The sequence below is a fragment of the Tenrec ecaudatus genome, chromosome 6, assembly GCF_050624435.1.
Source record: "Tenrec ecaudatus isolate mTenEca1 chromosome 6, mTenEca1.hap1, whole genome shotgun sequence".
Classification (NCBI taxonomy): domain Eukaryota; kingdom Metazoa; phylum Chordata; class Mammalia; order Afrosoricida; family Tenrecidae; genus Tenrec; species Tenrec ecaudatus.
The window spans coordinates 15,602,760-15,617,785 of NC_134535.1; the positions used below are offsets into that span (position 1 = coordinate 15,602,760).

At 45.8% G+C, this 15,026-nt stretch overlaps 1 protein-coding gene across 1 annotated transcript; it reads right to left on the reverse strand.

Annotated features, from left to right (window-relative positions):
- Positions 1-1,391: 1,391 nt before the first annotated feature.
- LOC142450725 (large ribosomal subunit protein eL29-like) lies at positions 1,392-1,874 on the reverse strand. Its single transcript, XM_075552695.1, has one exon. It carries the CDS (start codon positions 1,872-1,874, stop codon positions 1,392-1,394), a length of 483 nt encoding a protein of 160 aa, XP_075408810.1.
- Between the last annotated feature and the right edge of the window lie 13,152 nt (positions 1,875-15,026).

The window sequence follows — 15,026 nt, forward strand, 5'->3', positions numbered from 1 at the left end:
GAGTGTGCTCATGGAGCAAGATCTGGAGACACACACACTATTTTAGGATAAGCTATTCATACAACTCTACACACACTTGCCAAGTGGATAATGAAAACAAGGATCTGCAAATCTCATGCACAGAAAAAACTGTTAATTTCTGAGCTCCAAATGTGATTATCGCAAGTGCCCAAATACTGTGCTCTATGTAGCTGCTAGTATATCCTATGCCTTAGTGCGTGGCAAATGCTCGTACATTACTTGGCACTTTTAAAAACAAAACACAACAATACCCAAAAGCAATCTTGTTATGCCTTTGGAACCTCCCCCAAGCATTTGCTGACATTTAAATGCTAAAATCCCTAGTGACGAGGCAGAAATAAGTAACAAGGTCCCTCCACAAAGGGGACTGCGTTGTGGTCTTTTGCCCATTGTTGATGCTCCTTTTCGACATGGGAGCAGGTGAGAGTGGGCCGTGGCCCCTGTCCATTTCCTGCTTGCCTCTCTAGCCAATGGCGTTGGCAGATTTTTGTCTAGTTGGGCCAATGAGGCTTAATTGCCTGCTAATTTTGTACTGGATTGAATTAATTTCAAGACCAAATTAATTAAAACAGATGAAGCACTCTTCATCTATTATTCATGAGCTTGTTAGAACAGGAGGAAGCGCATTAGTTGCATTGAAGATATTACATTGTTTTTAATGAACTCCTTTTGGGTGCTTGCGACTAGGGTATTCTGAGACAGCCAACACGTTTCTACAATTTGTGGCCTCAACGCTGCGTTGGTTTGCCTTGGTAAGTGTGAACTGAGGTAGAAATGACTTCCTTGCAAACCTCCTGGGCTTCAGATGGTGAGAGAGAGGCGCGTGCATCTGAGCAGAGGAAGCGCAGGATGACCCACCAAAGGACATGTCTCTGCTGCACGTGAAGTTCCTGGCTCATCAGTTGCTATGTGTGGCAGGCAGATTGCTAAATAATGTGCAGAAACTGGCAACAGCATGGCTGAGGAATAGATGATGTTGGTGAAGGTGAGAAGACTTCCTTTATTAAATACATCCATTTAATATTTCCTGTAAGCATGGCTCTGGACTGTCTTTGTTGTTTATTGTTAGTTTCAGTTGAGTTGACTCTGACTCCTCGTGACTCCAGCCCTGCACTGTCTTCATGATTGTTGATATGCTCTTCATTGCAAGTATTGAATATTTCAAGTCTTCCAGCCAAAGGGGATCATCTTCCAGCACTCGACCAGACAAGACTCTGTTGGGAGCCACGGGGTTTTCTTTCTTTCTTTTTTTTCCCCGAAAACAACGCCACGTGGGTTTATTTGTACAACAAACAGCACAAGAAGACACCAGCGCCATGCAGGCAGCAGCCCAGGGCTCACACCAGTCCCTCTCGCCCTCACAGAGAATTCTACTTTGTGGGAGCCTGGGGGCCTTTGGGAGCTTGAGCTGGGGCAGGGGCGCCTGTGGGAGCTTTTGCTGGAGTCGTGACCTTGGCTGGAGCATCAGCCTTGCTTTGTGCCTTGGCCTTGGGCCGGCAGAGCCTCAGACCCTTGGCAGTACGTGCCCGAGCCCGCTTGCCAAGCTTGGGGTGGGCAATGTAGGCCAGTCGGCTGAGCTTGCGGTTGACGCCCATTGGGATCTTGGCCTTGACCTCTGTGGGCTTCACAAGATCCTTGATGGCCTCAGCGCATGCAGCCGCAGCCTTGGCGTTGTTGGCCTGCATTTTCTTCAGGCCCTTCTTGTTGTGCTTCTTGGCGAAGCTCATGTTCCTCAGGAACTTGGGGTCCACCCTGTTAAGCGATTCGTATTGTTGTGACCAGGGTTTTTTGATGCCGTTTCTGTGCCATTTCCGGGATTGGTTGTGCGTGGTGTGGTTCTTGGATTTGGACATGTCTGCACCGACGCCTGCAGCTCCCGGAAAGCCAGGGACCGGAAGAGGCCACGGGGTTTTCACCGGTTCGTTTTTAGAAGTAGATTACTGTGCTTTTCTTCTGGAAGCTCTGTGGAAATCTGTTCATCGTGGGTGACCTTGCTGGTGCTTCAAATGCAGGTGGCATAGCTTCCAACACACATCAATAGGGCACATTGACAGATGGGTGGTGGTGACTAAGTTTAACAGGAAGTAATGCTTGCAGCCATGGCTTGATTAGCCAGTAGTCTAACGATTGGTGTGGCTCTTTTAGACCATCAGGAGTCTTGCCTTTCAGAGGTACATTGAGGTGTACTGAGATACATGTTCATAAATTCCTCTTAAGGTGAGCTTAAAACAAAACAAAACACCCAAATCCTTTTTATTGTGAATTAAGTAAAGATCGACAGAGCAGATTTTGTGTTTTACATTCGACAATTCCTCCATGTCTTGTCACCTCAATGTACCATCCCTTATTCTATTTCCTCTCTCTGCTCTTTGTTCCCATCCTCTTTCTTTCCTAACCTTCTGCCCTTTGTCCTTGGGTAAATGCTGCCCTTCTGTCTTAACAAAGAGCTCATTATGGTAACATAGGAGAGAGCTTAGTTCCAGACTTGAAGGGCAACTAAAGGCCATAATCTTGAAGATCCCACTTAGTAAGGCTAATCTCCTTTATGACTTTGGTTTCCCCCCCTCACCACCACTCTATAAAGAACCTTATAATATGATCCTTTCCAGCCAGATTGGTAGTACGGGCTAGGCATCATCTAGTTCTTCTTGTCTCAGGTTCGCGGAACTATAATTTCCCATGTGCTTTTTAAAATTGTCACCAGGAATTTTTCCTTTGGACAGGGAGAGACCAACAGCTGTACCTTAGATGGTTGTCTGTGAGCTTTTAAGACCCCAGTTACTACTTCCCAGGTGGCCTTGTATGTTTACATTGAGTGTCAATATGTCTATGATTGTGGTGGAGCATACAGGGGCTAAGTTACCAGGACTTCTTAGGCATAACCAAACACTTTGAGATGATGAGTCAATGGATCTGGGGCTTTAAGACCATCATCTCAGGACACTAAGGTCAATTGGCTTAACAGTTTACAGAGACAGAGGTTTAAGGAAAATGGAATAAAAGGACTTCTTTTTAAAAAAATTATTTAATCATTTTCTTGGGGGCTTGTACAACTCTTATCACAATCCATCCATCCATCCATTGTGTCAAGCACATTTGTTGCCATCATCATTTTCAAAACATTTGCCTTCCATTTGATCCCTTGGTTTCAGCTTCTCATTTTTCCCCCTCGCTATCTGCTCACCCCTCCCTCATGAACCCTTGATAATTTATCAATTATTATTATTTTGACATATCTTACAGGGTCTGATGTCTCCCTTCACCCACTTTTCTGTTGCCCATCCTCCAGGGAGGAGGTTATATGTAGATCCTTGTAATTGGCTCCCTGTTTCCACTCCACCCTCCCGGTATTACCATTCTCAGCACTGGACCTGAAGGGATCATCTGTCCTGGATTGCCTGTGTTTCCAGTTCCTATCTGTACCAGTGTACATCCTCTGGTCTAGTCAGATTTGTAAGGTAGAACTGGGATCATGATAGTGGAGTGGGGCAGGGGGTGGAAAGCATTTAAGAACTAGAGGAAAGTTGTGTGTTTCATTGTTGCTACACTGCACACTGACTGGCTCATCTCCTCTCTGCAACCCTTCTGTAAGGGGATGTCCAGTTGCCTATAGATGGCTCTTGGGTCCTCAATCTGCACACACCAGCATTCAAAATGATTTGATATTTTATTCTTTGATGCCTGATACCTGATCTCTTCGACAACTTGTGTTCACACAGGCTGGTGTGGTGTGCTTCTTCCATGTGGGTTTTGTTGGAAGATGGCCACTTGCTTACTTTCAAGCCTTTAAGACCCCACACACTATATCTTTTGATAGCCAGGCACCATCAGCTTGCTTCATCACTTTTTCTAAAAGGACTTCTTGAAGATAGCTGAATGCAGACTTTCTCATGAGGATGCTATGGTCTTATTGTACACTCACATTAGTTGACTTTATGTCACAGACTCTACATCCTATCCAAGTTTTTCTAAAAGGAAATTCTGGTCATTCCTCACCAAGAGGGTGGCAAAGATCCGATCTGAAGGAATTAGCCTTTGTGCTAGGAGAAAATCATACGGCCAGGTTGCTAAGGTTGGAATGAGTCATGATCCAATCTTTAACTCTGGAAGGATAAGAATTTTACTCTGGTTCTTAGAAAACCCCTTTGAGTACCAGCTATTTGTCGGGTGCTGGCCCAGGTACAAACTTAAGGTTGGCAAAGTTCCCGTCCTTGAGAAAATGATAGTAGCCTCACGGGGTGGTTCTGAGGTTAGGTACGGGGATAAGAGATAAGGAGAACTCCATTTCCCGACCTGGAGGAAAGCCCAACCCTGCCAGAAGCAATGCCAGGGGCATAGAAAGTGGACGGTGAACATTCTACAAAAGTGCTCCAATTTTAGAAATGGTTTTTCTTTGTCCAGCATTATTACTGACCTATGCCTTAGGAAGCTTCCAAGGAGTAAGAGGAATAGAAACCAACTTTTGCTGGGCATTTGTTGTTTGTGGTTGTTAGGTGCCATTGAGTCATTTCTGACCCAAGTGACCCCATGCACAAGAATGAACACAGCCTGGCCATAGAGATCCTCACTATTGTTAAGTCTTAGCTCATTGTTGCAGGTGCCATGTCCATCCATCTTTCCAAGGGCCTTCGTTTTTTACTGCCCCTCTACTTTACTGAGCATGATGTCATTTTCCAGAGATTGGTCTCTTCTGGTTTCTCTACCACTTATCTGTCAGTTTGTTGTACTGTGGTGACTTGTATGTTACTGTGATGCTGATGGCTTTGTCACTGGTATTTCAGCTCTCATCAGGGACACCCAACATACACAGGTTTCAGCAGAGCTTCCAGATCAAGAACAGACTATGAAGAAGGAATAGGCGATCCACTTCTGAGGAATTAGACACTGGAAACCTTATGGAGAGCATGGAAACACTGTTGAGGATTTCCTACATGCCAAATATTATACTCGAGACTTGACCCATTTCATCTCATTTTCATCCTTACAACCATCATGTGAAAAATCACTTCTGCTTTTTAAAATTCATACGGCAGATAAGAAAACTGCGATTCAGAGAAGGGAAGGCACATGGCTACAACCCCTACTTATGCGGAATCCTGAACTTGAACGTATTCAAATGAAGCTGATGATGCTGATGGGACAAGAGGGAGGGTGGCAGGAAGAGGAGGAAGGGAAGAAAGAGGAGCTGGCTATCTGGCTTTGTGGAGGTGGGAGAGTGGAGCTCCAGAGTTTGAGGCAGGCTATTTTTGCCCTGTCACTGCAAAGCTGAGAGCTTGCGGGACAGGAAATGCATGACCGGCACTGGGGTGGGCAGTTAGGGCAAGGGAGAGAAAAGGTGAAATGAGATGCTGAACCGAAGTTCTGAAGGTGCACACCCTATCTATTAATTTTCTGGATAGATTCAGCTGAGAGACACATACCTGAGAGGAGTTGGCCATGGCTGGAAGGACAGATACAGGGACAGAGGAGAAGGGAGAGGACTAGGACAATGTGTAGGGTCCCTAAGGTGATATGAGGGCTCTGCTACAGTTTACCCCTTGATTTGTTAAGATTTCATCAACACTTTGAAAAAATATTTTCATAGGGCCATTTGTGAGTGTTTAGAAAAATGTTAGTTTTCTATGTACATCTTAACACTTTCTTATAATAATCATAATAGCCAACACCTTTGTCATCTTTCCAAAATAACCCCCATGGCTATTGAATCGATTCCAACATAAAGCAACTCTTTGAGACTGAGTCCAACTGTGCCGTAAGATTACCTGTCTGTAAATGTGTACTCAGCGGACTGCCACCTCCTTCTCCTATGGAGCAACTGGTGAGTTCAAACTACCAACCTTTTGGTAAGCAACCAAGCAGCTATGCACTTAACTACTATGCTATGACATCTCCTCCCACCCCTTCATTATGTGCCCAACACATTCTCATTGAATCAAAGCCCCATAGGATGCGTATTATTATTATTATCCACAAGCTATTATAACAGGCTTAGTGATAACACAGGGAAAGCAACCTCAGACTCTTGCCGGGGACTTTGCTGTCCTGGGATCTGCCCATTTTCTGCATTCTGATTGCCCCTTGAAGATGAGAAGATGGGAAACCCCACACAGAGATCGATTCTTCCTTTCTACTTAGCTACTTGCCTCTCTCTGTTCTTTCCTCCCTTCTCCATCACCTTCTTTCTCTTCCTTCTCTCTATTTCTCTAGCAATATTTATTAATCTCCTTCTGTGTAGACGTGTTAGACTCAGAGTACGGTGATAAACAAAAAATAGACTTTATTTCTTCAACTCAAACTGCTTACAACCTAGTGGGGGGGAAATACATATTAAACAAGCAATCAGGGACATAGGGGCACAGTATGGTAAGTGCTTACATTCAGGGAAGAGTTGAATGAGAGAGGCTGACCTATCAGGTGTGCAGGGAATATGTCCCTGAGGAAGGGACACTGGGCTGCAGACAGAAGACTGGGCAAGTGGACTTTAGGGCATCTTCCTAGAAGAGTGAGAGGAAGAGGAAACAATGGTAGTTACAGACTGAAGGGATGGCAAGGGGGATGGTTCACATCAGGAATTCGAAAGAAGTCTTGTGGCTAGAGGGCCAAACACAGAGCATAGAGTGATGAAGGATCCCGGGTGATGGAGTGGGTTAGGCCCTGGACTGGTACCACAAGGTTAGTTGCTCAAACCCATCCATGGCTCCACAGGAGAAATATGAGGCTTTCTACTCCCATAAAGATTTACAACCGCAGAAACTCAAAGGGGTAAGTTCGACTCTGTCTGTAGGGTCACTATGAATCAGAATGTACTCAATGGCAGTGAGTGAGAAGAACGTTTAAAATGTGGTACCCATGTAGACAAGGGACAGCTCACATCGGGTTCTAGTGCCACAGCAAGACATTTGAATTTTTCTCAGAGCAGAAAGCCGACAGAAAGCTGGAAACAAAGCTAAGAGGGTCAAATTCTGCCTGCTGCACAGGGAGTGAAGGGAGTGGGAGTAAATGGAGTATGGGAGACCAGTGAGGGACCACAGAGTGTTGGGGTATGCGAGGGTCCCCAACACTCAAACAGGTGCTCAGGGAGTGACTTGGCAATTGTGGAAAACATTAAAGACAGACAGACAGACAGACAGTGACTCCTCGCTCCACGTCAGGACTGAGAGGGTCAATGTATCTTCTAACGGGTTTATATAACGGGCTTACAGCTCTTTCGCAAGGCATACATGTCACACAGCTAACATATTACAGAGTTAATAGGTAATATCATAAGTGGGTAACCCAATAAGAAGTGAGGTGAATCACCATTTTGACCACTTGCCCCCCTAACCTTCCTAAGTCCCCCACCCAAGGGGTAGTAAGCTTTGATTGTATCAGCAAGAGATGCTAAAACAGAGTCTGCTACATTTTACAGTGGTTGGCTGTAAAACCTGATCGTTCTTATCTATGGATAACCTCAGGCATAGTGAAGGAGCCAGACACAGGAATGATTCATCTATTATGGTAGCTCCTACAAGACTGTTCCGGAATAGAAGGCCATTGTGGGGGGATGGGTGGGGGGTGGGAGAGTGCATTATTCAGCTTGGAGAAAGTATATTTGAAAACATTTCTAGCTCGAAACAATGGAGATCTTTCTCAAAATAGGACTAATTTTCTACGTCCGTGGCTATGCGTGTAGAAATAAGGTCATATACTTTCTACCAAGTCCTCAGTTTACCACAACTGGGTCCAGGTATGCTACTCTCGCGTCTTGAGGAGTGGTGGGGAAAGAAAGTCCAATGGATAGATCTAAGAGGTCCATGGACACCAGGACAGCTGGCAGCAATCCTAGTAGACCAGTCTAGTTTAGGGTTTCCCAGGGAGGGCTGAGCGGGGCACATTTAACACAGTGAGGGCTGTCACTCTGGAATGGAAAGCTCACTTCACTCCACGCACCCTGAGGTCTGCTTTTGATCACACAGTTGATGTTGTGAGCCGACGCGGGAGTTGACTTTGACTCTTGGGAACGCCAGGTCTAACGGATGAAATATTGCTTGGTCCTGTGCCATCTTCACGATCATCGGTGTGTCAGAGTCCACTCCTGTGGCTGTTGCGTCAGTCCATTTCATCCTCGTTTTCACCGAACTTCCACTTTACCAACTGTGGTACTTTTCTCTACTCACCGGGTTTTCCTGACACCACGTCCAAAATAAGCAAGCCTCAGTCTCGCCATCTGTTGGTGCTGGTGAAAAATATCGACTGGCTTAGGACCACCCAGAGGTGCTCATTGTTTGAGCATTAAAAGGAGTTTAAAGGAACGGGATGGTTTTCGGGGGGGGGGGTGTGAGAGGAAAATATTGAACAAAAATTCAGGGTTTACTTTGGGTCTTCTGGTTGTCTCCACTCTTCGTGGAAAATGAAGGAGGCTTCAGGGAATGTAAGTTCCCATCTAACACATGAGAGATGTGACTTCCATTGTAATCTGCCTTTAAGTAACAGAAATCACTGGGAGGTCTTAGTGGCAGAAGGCTGCCCATCTCTCACCTTCGCTTTCCCACCTGTGGGGTGAGGAAAAGTGATGAGATGACCTTCAGTGCTCCTGGCCCTGCTAAGATTCAGAGATTTCCTAAGACCCGTATCATTTCAACCAACAAGCTCCAGTCCAGGGAGACGTCCGCTCAGTAAAATCCAGGCAGCATCACCACTTGTCAGAGGCCAGCCTCCTAAAGAAAGTGAATATTTTAGAGGAACCGCACCATGAACCAAGTATGAGGTTTATTTAGTTCCGTTTGCTGAGGCTCAGAAGAGACAAACCAAAAAAAATGACATTTCCCAGAAAAATACACCACCAGAACTAGTATACAGTAGCAGAGCATGAATAGTCATGGCTAATAGTGATCTACGCATTAAAAAGATAATTAGCCTCCCTGAGTTTTGATTTCTCCAACTGTAAAATTGGGATGACAATATTTACCTCACAGGGTACCGCGCAGGTTATATGAGATAATGATTTAATGTTTCACCGGCTGTTTAGCATCCAGTACGGTTCAGTAAATATAACCTTTGTGCCACTCACATCCTTCCTGAGCATCTATTATTAACCAGAACCGAGGAGCAGAGCAGAACAGATCTCTGCCCTCAGGGGGATTCCCTTTAAGTGGGAGAAAGAATGAACCCATACTGAAAAATGCAGCAGAGAAGGAAACACTAGTATGAAGAATTATACTAGGCAAGAAGAATTAATGTACTCAAATTGTAGTGTTAGCAACGAATCTCAAGCACACCACGGACTGCTGGAAGAACGAATAAAACAGTCATCGAAGAAATAAAACCAGAATGCTCCTTGGAAGTTAGCATCATGAGACTTAGGCTTTCTTGCTTTAGGCGCATCACCCAGACAGCTCAGTCACTAGAAAGAGACATCACATGAAGTGGAGAACTTGCTCAAATGAGAGAAACTCTCTGCGAAGAGGCGGGGACACACAGTCACACAACACTGGGCACAAACACAGCCACAATCATGAGGATGGCACAGGGGTGGACAATGTTTCGTTCTCTCATAGATCAAGCTGCCGCGAGTTGGAGACAGCTCGATGGGAACTAACAATGCACAACTGAGAAAATAAAGTACAACGATGCGCTGGAGAGATGAGGGTGACTTCATTTAAAGAGAGTGGTCATCTCTGAGGTGAGCGTACTTAAAGTCCAAGGGACGAGGAGGGGCCCATCCGGAAACATCAGAGAAGCTAGGCCGAGGTCCCTGAGGCTGGGCTAGTTGGAGGGATGGAAGGAAGATTGCTTGGGACGAACAGAGGGAGCAGGCAGGGAAGGATGGACTACAGTGGCCTGGAAGTAGGGCAGAGAATCTGGAACTTATTTTGAGAGCATTAGGGAGACATAGAGGATGAGAGCTAGGCTCATGACCTGATCTGACTTACATTTTTAATCTAAATAATTCTAAATTTGGGTTCTGTGTAGAACTTGGATTTAATTAATATCTTAAACCAAACTTACTGCCATTGAGTCAACTCTGACTCATAGCAACCCTATAGAGGGTTAATGAAACAGCCTCATCTTTCTCCCACGTTGCTGCTGTGGGTTTTGAACTGCTGACTTTGTGGTTAGCTGCCCAACTCTTATCCCACAGAGCTACCAAGGCTCCTTGATGTTGCTGCTGCTGTCACTAGGGACTCTCTAGTTAGTTCCAACTCACATTGACTCTTTGTAAAACAGAATGAAGCAAGGACAGGCCCTGTGCCATCCTGTCAGTTGCTATCTATTTGAGTCTATTGTGGCAGCCAACATGCCAGTCCAATTCATTGAGAGTCTCATCCTTTATGGTTGACCCCCAACTTTACCAAACATGATGCACTTTCCCAGGGACAGGCCTCTTCTGGTACCATGTGTGTGATAGGTGCCTTGTGCCAACCTGGCCAATAGGAACATGTGGGATCAATAAGGTTGCAATTTGATTGGAGGGTAAAGAGAAAAATGACTCTGCAAGGCCCGCCCCCATCTGTCTTGCTCTCTGGTGATTGGGGCTTGCTGGAGTGTTTGAACTGCTGCTGTAGCTAAGTTCTCTGCTTCAATCTGTGAGCGACACCACCAGTGGGCCAGGCCAGCCTGCTAATCATGTCGCTTGCTGTCGGTGCATCGAGCTTGAGGCTGGTGGATTCTGTCTCCTTGCATTGCTGTGTTCAACATTGGGAGCTGCTTTGCTGAGCTCCTGTTGCTGACCCACCCTGCTGCTTGCTGCCTGTGGGCAGACTCTGCTTGCCTTGCTTCAGGGAAGACTCTGCTGTTTCCTTCCTTGACCTTGGACCCAACAGCCCTCATGAGTTGAAGGACTTCCACTATAGTAACTGTTTCACAGAAGTGAGTTGAACTGAGCCCTCTGTACTGCTGTGTGAACTAATTAGCTGTTATATTCCTTTGTGCTGTATAAATCTATCATATGTATATATAATCCTGGGTCCTGGTCTCATTTTTCTCGAGAACACTGCCTAACACAGTGTTCAAAGTATATAGGAAGGAATCTCACCATCTTTGCTTCTTCTTTTCTTTTAAAAATCATTTTATTGGGGCCTTGTACAACTCATCACTATCCATACATCCTTCCTTTGTGTCATGCACACTTGTACATTTGTTGCCTCATCATTTTCAAAATATTTTCTACTTGAGCCCTTGGTATCATTTCCTCATCCTCCCCCTCCCACCACCCGTCACTCAAGAAACCTTGATGATTTATAAATTATTATTACTTTTTTCATGTCTTACACTGACCGATGTCTCCCTTCACCCACCATCTTTGCTTCTAAGGAGCATTTTGGCTGTACTTCTTGTAAGATTTGTTCTTTGGGAAGTTCAAAGTACTTTCAATATTTTTCACTAACATGATAATTCAAATACATCAAATCTTCTTGGGTTTTCCTTATTCAACTTCCTTGCCCAACTTTCACATGAATATGAGAATATGAAAAATCCCACGACATCAGGTGCACCTGAGTCCTCAAAGTGACATCTTTGCTCTTCAACACTTTAAAGAACTATTTGGGAAGATTTTCCTAAGGCGATGCATCGTGTTACTTCTTGACTGTGCTTCCAGGAATAAGGTGAAATCATTGACAGCTTTAATCTTTTCCCAGTTAATCACGATGCTATGTTTTGACCAGTGGTCTGTTAGTCTGTTGCATTGTGGTGGCTTGCGTGTTGTCGTGATGCTGCAGCCGATGTCATCAGAATGTCAAATGCAACAGGGTCATCGATGTTTCATCTTAGATTCCAGACTACGAAGAAGGAATGGGCTATCTCTTTCTGAGGATTTAGCCACTAGAAACCTTATGGACAGGATTGGAGTAAAGGAAAGCAAGTAGCAGGTGAGATGTGACCTGAGGGCCCTCGCTTGCCAAGACTTGTTTGAGTTTTGACTGAGAAGATAAGTAGGAGAGATTCTGGCAGAGAGTAGTGGGAAGGGAGTTCAAAACCTCCAGCAGCTCCATGGGAGAAAGATGAGGCTGTCTGCTCCAAGAAAGATGTATTGTTTCATAAACCCTGTATAGGATGGTTATGGGTCAGATTAGGGAGCAAAGGTCACAGCACAGGGGTATCAGCAAGCCCATGTTGGGGAGGATATCACTGATGGGACCCTCAGTGCCCAGGGGTGAGAGCAGGTCTCCATCAGATGGAGAGGAGAGAGAACCTGGCAGTGGAGCTGGTGGTACCTCCACGTACCAGAATGACTCGCTCAGGTTTGCGTTCCTTCATCCGTCCTCCCAGTATGAAGATGGGCTGCGGATGCAGATGGGATCAGAGAGGAGGCAGGAAGGCCAGAAGCCATACGCAGAGACCACGGGGACCAGTGCTGGGTGGGTCCGTCAGCCCGGGTGTAGAAGGATGGGTCATGGGGCTGGGGCATGATATCGCATACGGAGGAGGACAAAGGCGGCGCCTGCAGGAAGCTAAAAACGACAAAGAAAGCTTTGTCATTTGGTCCAGAGAGTGAAAGCCACTCAAGTTAGAACTCAGCCCCCATCTCTCGCCTCTGTCTCTGCATGTGTTTGTCAATGCTTTGGAAACAGACCCACTGGTAGAGTGGGGCGGAAATACCTGCAACTTCATGTTCGGTTTTATTTCTCCCCCAGTGGGCCCAAAAGCAGACACCTCATTCCTCCTGTGGACCCAGGAATCTGTGGACCCAGGAAACAAGGGGAACTTGAAGGAACAAGAGGACTTGGGCAGCAGGGCAAAGGCCCATAGTTGTGGAACCAGCCAGGCTGTCTGCACACCGGCTCTGTTCTGGGCCAGGGAGCTGGAGAGGCTGCTCCCATCTGCCACCAGGGAGCATCATTTTTGCCAATATTTTAATTCGCCCGTGTGGGAAATAACATTGCCAGCAGCTTTGTCTTCAGCTGTGAAGGACAACAGGGACTATATATTTATATATATCTCCATATCTAAGGACGGCCCACAGATTCATAAAAGTCACCAGGCATCCTGGATTTCACAGGCTCTCGGTGGGAAAGGACCATGGTGGCCGTGGGCTGCGTCTGGCAGCAAGCACACACGTACCCACATCCCCATCTCCCTATCATTTTTTTTAATCACGTGCATTATTTGACCTCCTGCCTCTGGTTTGTCAGAAAATTCATACAACTTAGGGTAGTAAGTGGAATATGTATATCCCCCCAAAGGCTCTAGATGGGGCAGGACTCCTAGTCAAGGAGCATGAGCACTTTCTTCTCTCCTTGGACTGGGCATTGCCTTTTGGACACTTCGCTGCACGCTGTGAGGTTTGGGATGGACAGACCCCTAGCAGAAATGAAGGCACTGTGGTTAGGAGGATTGACTCTGTTCCTGCAGGTCCTCTGGCCCTGCTGAAGCCTTTTCCCTCTCTGAAGTCTCCCTTGTTTCCTCGGTCCACAGGAGGGACAGGAGGTCTCCAAGAAAAGACACTGTCTTTTCAGGTTTACTCAGAGGCTCCTGGGGAGGAAGCCCTGGTGATAAACTCAGCCCTGGAGCATCACTTCGCCCAGACACACAGGCGATCATCGTGAGTCAGAGTTGGGTCCACAGCAGCTGGTTGCTGCCCCCTGTTTTACAAACCCGCCTCACCTGCAGGAAATATTGAGATTTCCCTGGTTTGGAGCGATGGGTTTTCAGATACTGGTTCGGTCCGTCTGGAATCAGTCAGCCATTCTGGCAGGAAACACAAGATGGAGCAGTGTCGTGCTGCTTAAATTGTCCCCAAGCCACAGAGTTGTACTTCTAGAAGAACCCCCGGACCTCAGTGGTAACATTTTGAAAGGAAAATCTGTAGTTCCGATTAGCTCCACAGGTTCAAGCCCTTCCTGTGAGGGACACAGTGGGAGGAGAGCATGGACACGGTGGGAGCAGAGCACCGTTCCTTTGGACTTGCAAGTAGTTTTCAGAAAATCAAATCATGGAGAGAGTGTGGAACTCCCTGGGGAGGGGGCCAGACCCTTGTGCTGAGCCAGGCACTGCCTGCCACCCTGGCAGGGAGCTTCTGAGGTGTCCCTAAAGAGGTGGCCGGCGTCCGTGACATTTGGCCAGCACTACCAGGGGACTCCTGGTAGACCTCCTTGCTTGATGGTCATGGGATTCCTCTTCCTGCTTGTGAGAAGGCTTGCTTTTAATACCCAGCAGAACAACAAAACTGACCAATGGGCTCGTAGAGTCCTTTCTCCCTTATTTACACACTCATCCACTGGGTGAGTTACACAGAATAGGGTGAAAGGAGCCATATCAAGCAATGTAACTTCACCATGCTGGGGAACACTATTCCAGCCAGAGGGAACAGCATGTGCACAAACTAATATAATAATACTGCTTAGGTACCATGATCAGATATGTGGGTCTCAAAATATAATAAAACTGTAGCATTGTCAGCCTCTGGGAAATCTCAGCTCTCCCTCCTGAACTTCTCTAAGGGTCAAGTTCATATTATGTGTTTGTGCGTGTGTGTGTTTGTGTATGTATTTATTTATATGCATTTTTGTCGAGGTCTGATTCACACATTAAAAGATGAGCACTTTTAAAAATCATTCTATTGGGGGCTCATACAACTCTTATCACAATTCATACATCCATCCATTTTGTCAAGTACATTTGTACATTTACTGCCATCATCATTCTCAAAATATTTGCTTTCTACTTGAGCCCTTGATATCAGCTCCTCATTTTCCCCTCCCTCCCATCTCCCCCTCCCTTATGAACCCTTGATAATTTATAAACTATTAATGTTTTGTAAGATTAGCATTTTTAATGTACAGTTCTTTGAGTTTTAATGAAATACCATCAAATAACCACCACCACGATCAAGATATAAAACAAATGCAACCATTTCCCAAATCCTTCTTTCTTGTCAACCCAAACCTCTACTTATTAGGCTCTGGTCTCTTTCTTCTACGTCTGGATTTTGCCCTATACTTTGTGTTCAAAGAACATTTCAGACAATGTTGTTGCATTGAACATTTAAGAACTATGCATTATTACCAAGACATAATGTATCATGG